We start from the raw sequence: 9,216 nt of genomic DNA on the forward strand, positions 1-9,216 counted from the left end.
CATATAGTCTAGAGAATAGGCTAATATACAGTATATACTATAGACCGATCTATAGTCCAGTCTATAGTTTGATTTATAAACCAGACTATAGTTTACTCTATGATCCAGAACATAGATTTATCTGTAGTCCAGAATATAGACTGATCTATAATTCAGACTATAGTTTAATCTATGATACGGACTATATAAATAGATCAGTTGTCCTGACTATAGTCTAGACTACATTCTAGTGTTGTCTATAGCCCAGACAATGGTCTATTGTATAGTCCATAGTTAAAACAGGTATAAAAGAAAAAATGTGGCATCTTTAATATCTCAACTTTTGTTTAAAAACCTTAGTATACTTTAAGGCTTTTTATTATCTCAATCCCAACAAACATTTTATTTATGTTTACAAAAACTATAGTTTTAAATTAATTTTTTAAACAAATCACGTTCTTGTTTTGCATTAAATATGTATGAAGTACATACATTTGCCTTAATACTTATTAGTTGTGCAAATAATCAAGGTTAAATACAAATCAAACTTAAAACAAACAGCTGACACTGTTTGTCCGAAAATCTGAAGGAAAAAAAGTTTTATACACTACAGTGTTAAGAAGAAACACAATTTTTCAATAGATCAAAAGAAGAGATTCTCGATAGTTCAAACTCTAAAGATGTTTTAATAGATAAGGGCATGAAAAATAAACTTCTACAGATCAGTTTCAGTTACAGATCAGCCATTGAAAAAGAAACTTCTGTAGATCAATTTCAAAACAAGCCGCTATTTTATAGATCAGAGTCTGCAGACCACAATCGAAAGACCCTTTTCTATAAAAAAGACTCTAACAGACTAAAATGTAGTCTTTAGACTCTCAAGAATTCAGTATTTTTAGGCAAAAGTCTATTGAGAAGAAACGTCCAAGGACTAGAAACAAAAGGAAAGAGAAAGCACTTCTATAAACCAAATTCTGAAGAAGACACTTTTCTATCGACAAGACTATATATACAGTTAAACCTTTCTATTGATCAGAGTAGAAAAAAGAGTATTTTCTCTGGACAAGACTCTAAAGTTAGCACCTTTCTATAGATCAGAGTCAAAAGAAGAGTATTTTCTATTGAATAGAGTCGAAAGCAGTCACTCGACAAAATAACATTCTTCTCATCACAACATGTATACACAGTCAATAACGACAATGAGAAAACCAAAATGTCGTAGTCCAGTGTCAAAAGCGACACATATAATATGAGAGATTATTTACAATTATTAATTAAGCAATTGCTATGTGAATGAAATATGAAATGAAAAGATATAACATTTTAACAAAAAAAATGTGCTGAATCATTTGAGATTATTTTTTCAACAATGAGCTACTGGCAGTAGACACATTTTATATGAAGACATTCTTCTAGAAATCCAGATTATAGACTACTCTATAGTTTAGACTAGAGATTAATCTATTGTCCAGACTATAGACTAATCTATAGTCCAGTCTTATATATAGTCCAGACTATAATATTATCTATAGTCCAGAAGATAGATTAATCTATAGTCCAGAATATAGATTAATCCATAGTATAGGCTTATATATAGACCAGGTTATAGACTAATCTTTAGTCCAGACTATAGACTAACATACAGTAAAGACTTTAGGCTAATCTATAATCCAGATTATAGACTATGCAATATCCCAGAAAATAGACTAATCTATATATAGTCCAGAATATGGACTAATCTAGACTATAGATCAGACAATATACTAATTTTTTTATTCCAAACTATAGACCGATCTATAGCCCTGACTATAAATTGAAATCCACACTATAAACTAATCTATAGTCCAGACTAAAGCCTAATCTAGAGTACAGGTTATATACTAATCTAATAGTCCAGACTATAGACTGATCTATTGCCCAGACTAGAAACTAATCTGAAGTCCACATTATAAACTAATCTATAATCCAGACTAAAGACTAATCAATAGTCAAGAATGTAGGCTTTTCAGTAGTCCAGACTATAGACTAGTCTATAGTCCAGATTACAGACAAATCTATAGTCCAGACTATAGACAAATATATGGTACAGACTATAGACAAATCTATAGTCCAGACTATAGACAAATCTATAGTCCAGACTATAGACTAATCTATAGTACAGAAGATAAACTTATATACAGTTCAGTCTATATACTAATCTGATATAGACTAATATATAGTTTATATATAGTTTATATATATAGTTTATATACTAATCTAATAGTCCAGACTATAGACTGATCTATTGCCCAGACTAGAAACTAATCTGAAGTCCACATTATAAACTAATCTATAATCCAGACTAAAGACTTATCAATAGTCCAGAATGTGGGCTTTTCAGTAATCCAGACTATAGACTAGTCTATAGTCCAGACTATAGACAAATCTGTAGTCCAGACTATAGACAAATCTATTGTCCAGACTATAGACATATCTATAGTCCAGACTGTAGACAAATCTATAGTCCAGACTATAGACAAATCTATAGTCCAGACTATAGACAAATCTATAGTCGACTATAGACTAATCTATAGTACAGAAGATAAACTTATATACAATTCAGTCTATACACTAATCTTTAATCCTGATTATAGACTAATATATAGTTTAGGCTATGGACTAATCTATAGTCCAGACTGTAGACTAATCTATAGTCCAGAAGATAAACTTATATACAATTCAGTCTATACACTAATCTTTAATCATGATTATAGACTAATATATAGTTCAGACTAAGGACTATTCCATAGTCCATACTATAGACTTATCTATAGTCCAGATTATAGAATATATATACGACTATAGACTAATCTATAGTTCAGACTATAGACTTATCTAAATATAGTCCAGACTATAGACTAACTCGTAGTCAGGAGTCTAAAGAAAAGTTTAAAACAGATTTCATTATTAAACAATGATAACAAACTAAAGATACAACCATTTACTAAGTAGAGTAGGGTACAAATAATCTACAAATAAATAAAAATAATAATTTGTAATATCATATCAAACCCATACAATGTTAAGCAGTAAGTAGTAGTTGTAAAGCCCACTAATGACTAGAACTGCATGAATATAATATAAACATCTTTTGTATGATGGAGCAGTAACTTTTCAGACTTGCGAATGAACGGCTGGGATCAAACGGTTACAAAGAAATTATAAATTTTTAAATAAAAAAAAAATGAATAAAAAAATACGTGTATGTGTTATAGGAGCGGGTACAGCCGGTTTGTCGGCGGTGAAAAATTCTTTAGAACATCATATGGAAGTGGTTTGCTATGAAAGGGAGGAACAAGTGGGAGGCACTTGGGTTTACAGAGACACTGATGTTTCCAAACAACATGATGAGGAGGTGCATAGTAGCATGTATGAGGGTTTAAGGTAAAACTTAACAAACATTTTATTAATAATAAATTTATTTAATTTTCTTTTTCCATTAAAGAACCAATATACCCAAAGAGGTTATGGGTTATTCCGATTTTCCCTATCCCGAAAAGTTTGAGTTATCATTTGTTACTTCCGCCAATGTTTTGGAATATTTAAATCTTTATGCTGATCATTTTAAACTAAGACATTATATTAAATTGCAACATGAAGTGATACGCGTTAAACCACGTTCCAATAAGGAGTGGGAGGCTAGTAGACTATTCCTTTTTAATTAATAACACAATTAAATGATTTTTTGTAATTTAATTTTTAAATTTAGGTCCATGTTTTAAATCACAACACAAATACTTTAAGTGTACAACATTTTGATAGAATTTTTGTTTGTAATGGTCATTTTAAAAAACCTCAATACCCCGACATACCTGGCATGGATATTTTTAAGGGTCTGCAGTTACACAGTCATCTTTATCGTTCAGCACAAATGTTTAAAGGTAATTTTTGGAAATTTTTAAAAGTAAAAAGCCTTTCTATAGTCAGAGTGTAAAGAAGAAGAATAGTATATAGTCTGGACTATAGAATAGTCTATAGTCTGGACTATAGAATAGTCTATAGCGTGGACTATAGAATAGTCTATAGTATGGACTATAGAATAGTCTATAGCCTGGACTATAGAATAGTCTATAGCCTGGACTATAGTCTATAGTATGGACTATAGAATAGTCTATAGTATGGACTATAGAAAAGTCTATAGTCTGGACTATAGAAAAGTCTATAGTCTGGACTATAGAAAAGTCTATAGTCTGGATTATAGAAAAGTCTATAGTCTGGACTATAGAAAAGTCTATAGTCTGGACTATAGAAAAGTCTATAGTCTGGACTACAGAAAAGTCTATAGTCTGGACTATAGAAAAGTCTATAGTCTGGACTATAGAATAGTCTATTGTCTGGACTATAGAATAGTCTATAGTCTGGACTATAGAATAGTCTATAGTCTGGACTATAGAATAGTCTATAGTCTGGACTATAGAATAGTCTATAGTCTGGACTATAGAATAGTCTATAGTCTGGACTATAGAATAGTCTATAGTCTGGACTGTAGAATAGTCTATAGTCTGGACTATAGAATAGTCTATAGTCTGGACTATAGAATAGTCTATAGTCTGGACAATAGAATAGTCTATAGTCTGGAAAATAGAATAGTCTATAGTCTGGACTATAGAATAGTCTATAGTCTGGACAATAGAATAGTCTATAGTCTGGACTATAGAATAGTCTATAGTCTGGACTATAGAATAGTCTATAGTCTGGACTATAGAATAGTCTATAGTCTGGACTATAGAATAGTCTATAGTCTGGACTATAGAAAAGTCTATAGTCTGGTCTATAGAATAGTCTATAGTCTGGACTATAGAATAGTCTATAGTCTGGACTATAGAATAGTCTGTAGTCCAGACTAAAAAATAGTCTATAGTCTGAACTATAGAATAGTCAATGATTTATTCTTTTCTTTCGTCCCTAAAACCTACCAACAGATAAAAAAGTTTTGATTATTGGTGCTGGACCCAGTGGCATGGATATTACTCAACATATTGCTAAAACTGCAAAACAAATATTTCTTAGTCATCATTTACCGGAAGCGCCACCAACCGACTTCATGGGTCCCGTCAGACAAAAACCCGATGTTAAATATTTTACCCCAACTGGTGCAGTCTTTAAGGATGACAGCGTCGAAGATTTTGATTGTGTAGTCTATTGTACCGGTTATCAATACTCATTCCCCTTCCTAAGCTGTGATTGTGGCATTTATGTACAAAATAAATTTGTCCAACCCTTGTACAAACATTGTATCAATATCGAGTATCCCACAATGGCCATTATCGGTTTACCCTTTGCAGTTTTACCCACACTATGTTTAGATATGCAGATACGTTTTGTCACCAAATTCTTTAGCAATGAAGTGGAGCTTCCCTCGAAACAGGAAATGTTGGATGAATTAACGCATGAAATAGAGGAACGCAAAGAGAGAGGCATAAGGCAATGTGAGGCTCATAAAATGGGTGCAAAAGAGGTGGGGTGTTTTTTTTTTCTAAAAGACAACGTTTTCAATCTTTTATTTCTTTTATCTATTATATTAACTTTTTTCAGTATGAATACTACAGAGAACTCTGCGCAATGACCGGCATTACCAACATGAAACCTGTAGTGGCGAATATTATGAAGGATTGTGGCAGAAAATATATTTATGAATTGGAAACATATCGTAACTATAACTATAAGATATTAGATGATGAACATTTTGTTAAATTCCCTGCCAATTGAAAACTTTTTTTATTAATTGAACTTTTAATTGAAAAGTATAGAATTTTGTAAATAATTCTAATTAATAACCGTAAATACAAAAGATTTTGTTTACTTTTTATAGAAATTTGGTGTTTTCATTAAACTAATTCTATTCTATAGTATTGTCTATAGTATAGTCTAGTCTAGTCTATAGTCTAGTCTATAGTCTAGTATATGGTCTAGTCTAGTCTAGTTTATAGTCTAGTCTATAGTCTAGTATATGGTCTAGTCTATAGTCTAGTCTATAGTCTAGTCTATAGTCTAGTCTATAGTCTAGTCTATAGTCTAGTCTATAGTCTAGTCTATAGTCTAGTCTATAGTCTAGTCTATAGTCTAGTCTATAGTCTAGTCTATAGTCTAGTCTATAGTCTAGTCTATAGTCTAGTCTATAGTCTAGTCTATAGTCTAGTCTATAGTCTAGTCTATAGTCTAGTCTATAGTCTAGTCTATAGTCTAGTCTATAGTCTAGTCTATAGTCTAGTCTATAGTCTAGTCTATAGTCTAGCCTATAGTCTAGCCTATAGTCTAGTCTATAGTCTAGTCTATAGTCTAGTCTATAGTCTAGTCTATAGTCTAGTCTATAGTCTAGTCTATAGTCTAGTCTATAGTCTAGTCTATAGTCTAGTCTATAGTCTAGTCTATAGTCTAGTCTATAGTCTAGTCTATAGTCTAGTCTATAGTCTAGTCTATAGTCTAGTCTATAGTCTAGTCTATAGTCTAGTCTATAGTCTAGTCTATAGTCTAGTCTATAGTCTAGTCTATAGTCTAGTCTATAGTCTAGTCTATAGTCTAGTCTATAGTCTAGTCTATAGTCTAGTCTATAGTCTAGTCTATAGTCTAGTCTATAGTCTAGTCTATAGTCTAGTCTATAGTCTAGTCTATAGTCTAGTCTATAGTCTAGTCTATAGTCTAGTCTATAGTCTAGTCTATAGTCTAGTCTATAGTCTAGTCTATGTCTAGTCTAAGTCTAGTCTAGTCTATAGTCTAGTCTATAGTCTAGTCTATAGTCTAGTCTATAGTCTAGTCTATAGTCTAGTCTATAGTCTAGTCTATAGTCTAGTCTATAGTTAGTCTAGTCTATAGTCTAGTCTATAGTCTAGTCTATAGTCTAGTCTATAGTCTAGTCTATAGTCTAGTCTATAGTCTAGTCTATAGTCTAGTCTATAGTCTAGTCTATAGTCTAGTCTATAGTCTAGTATAGTCTAGTCTATAGTCTAGTCTATAGTCTAGTCTAGTCTAGTCTATAGTCTAGTCTATAGTCTAGTCTATAGTCTAGTCTATAGTCTAGTCTATAGTCTAGTCTATAATCTAGTCTATAGTCTAGTCTATAGTCTAGTTTATAGTCTAGTCTATAGTCTAGTCTATAGTCTAGTCACTAGTCTAGTCTATAGTCTAGTCAACAGTCTAGTCTATAGTCTAGTCCATAGTCTAGTCTATAGTCTAGTCTATAGTCTAGTATATAGTCTAGTCTATAGTCTAGTCTATAGTCTAGTCTAGTCTAGTCTATAGTCTAGTCTAGTCTATAGTCTAGTCTAGTCTATCGTCTAGTCTATAGTCTAGTCTATAGTCTAGTCTAGTCTATAGTCTAGTCTATAGTCTAGTCTATAGTCTAGTCTATAGTCTAGTCTATAGTCTAGTCTATAGTCTAGTCTATAGTCTAGTCTATAGTCTAGTCTATAGTCTAGTCTATAGTCTAGTCTATAGTCTAGTCTATAGTCTAGTCTATAGTCTAGTCTATAGTCTAGTCTATAGTCTAGTCTATAGTCTAGTCTATAGTCTAGTCTATAGTCTAGTCTATAGTCTAGTCTATAGTCTAGTCTATAGTCTAGTCTATAGTCTAGTCTATAGTCTAGTCTATAGTCTAGTCTGGTCTATAGTCTAGTCTATAGTCTAGTCTATAGTCTAGTCTATAGTCTAGACTATAGTCTAGTCTATAGTCTAGTCTGGTCTATAGTCTAGTCTATAGTCTAGTCTGGTCTATAGTCTAGTCTATAGTCTAGTCTGCAGTCTAGTCGATAGTTTAGTCTATAGTCTAGTCTGCAGTCTAGTCTATAGTTTAGTCTATAGTCTAGTCTATAGTCTAGTCTATAGTCTAGTCTATAGTCTAGTCTATAGTCTCGTCGATAGTCTAGTCTATAGTCTAGTCTGTAGTCTAGCCTATAGTATTGTCTATAGTCTAGTCTATAGTATATGTATGTTAAACATCCATACATTTAATTTTCGATGGAAATTTTTGATTTTGACACACGAACGTTAAAATAAGTAGGGTATTCTTAAAGTTGACTTTTTGGGCAATTTTTTTTTTAAGTTATTTTTAAGTAGATAATTAAAACAAACATTTCTTAAATGCCATTCTCCGCCAGGTACCAATTTTATGTAGACGTCCGTCCCATTATTAACCAAACTAAATACATTATATGAAATGAATTTCATTAAAAAGGTTGATAATTTTCAAATTAAGTAGAGAAAATAAAAACCTGTTTAGGCTATAAACCATTAGAATAATTATGGAAATTTTTCTTAAAAAAACGCTTTTCCCAAAAGATTTAACAGCACAAAGTCTAACTAATTATCTATTTTAAAGAAAGATGCTCCCGGTATTATAAATATTATTGCAAAGCAAACTTTTAATAAAATTTTCAATTTAACTAACATTTAGATAAAATTATCTGCTTTAATAAAGATAAGAAAACTTGATTAATGCTGTCAAACTCTAGTGATTAATAATACCGTTAGTGTAACCTATTGTATAACAAACTGGTACATTTTTTTAAGTTACCTAAGATGTTGTTACAGAGAATAAACATTTTTGTCTCTTTACATTTATTGTAAAACAGGGAGGAAAACTGAGTAAAGTCTATAATCCAGTTCTAATTCCACTTAGACTAGACTTAGACTATAGACTAGCACTATAGGAATAGACTATAGACTAGACCTATGACTAGACTATAGATTAGACTATAGACTAGACTATAGACTAGACATACGACTAGACTCTAGATAGACTATAGACTAGACTATAGACTAGACTATAGACTAGACTATAGACTAGACTATAGACTAGACTATAGACTAGACTATAGACTAGACTATAGACTATATAGACTAGACTATAGACTAGACTATAGACTAGACTATAGACTAGACTATAGACTAGACTATAGACTAGACTATAGACTAGACTATAGACTAGACTATAGACTAGACTATAGACTAGACTATAGACTAGACTATAGACTAGACTATAGACTAGACTATAGACTAGACTATAGACTAGACTATAGACTAGACTATAGACTAGACTATAGACTAGACTATAGACTAGACTATAGACTAGACTATAGACTAGACTATAGACTAGACTATAGACTAGACTATAGACTAGACTATAGACTAGACTATAGACTAGACTATAGACTAGACTATAGACCAGACTATAGACTAGACTATAGACTAGACTATAGACTG

At 31.6% G+C, this 9,216-nt stretch overlaps 1 protein-coding gene across 1 annotated transcript; it reads left to right on the top strand.

The window, feature by feature from the left end:
* The first annotated feature begins 3,124 nt into the window (after positions 1–3,124).
* Positions 3,125–5,833, top strand: LOC119610040 (senecionine N-oxygenase-like). Its single transcript, XM_037965116.1, has 5 exons — positions 3,125–3,402; positions 3,464–3,656; positions 3,728–3,899; positions 4,941–5,476; positions 5,554–5,833. The coding sequence occupies exons 1-5, from the start codon at positions 3,203–3,205 to the stop codon at positions 5,725–5,727; spliced, it is 1,275 nt and encodes a 424-aa protein (XP_037821044.1). The 5' UTR covers positions 3,125–3,202; the 3' UTR covers positions 5,728–5,833.
* Positions 5,834–9,216: the final 3,383 nt, after the last annotated feature.

Source organism: Lucilia sericata, unplaced genomic scaffold (assembly GCF_015586225.1).
Source record: "Lucilia sericata isolate MDLA Ls3-8-SP2 unplaced genomic scaffold, ASM1558622v1 Contig001106F_arrow, whole genome shotgun sequence".
Taxonomy (NCBI): domain Eukaryota; kingdom Metazoa; phylum Arthropoda; class Insecta; order Diptera; family Calliphoridae; genus Lucilia; species Lucilia sericata.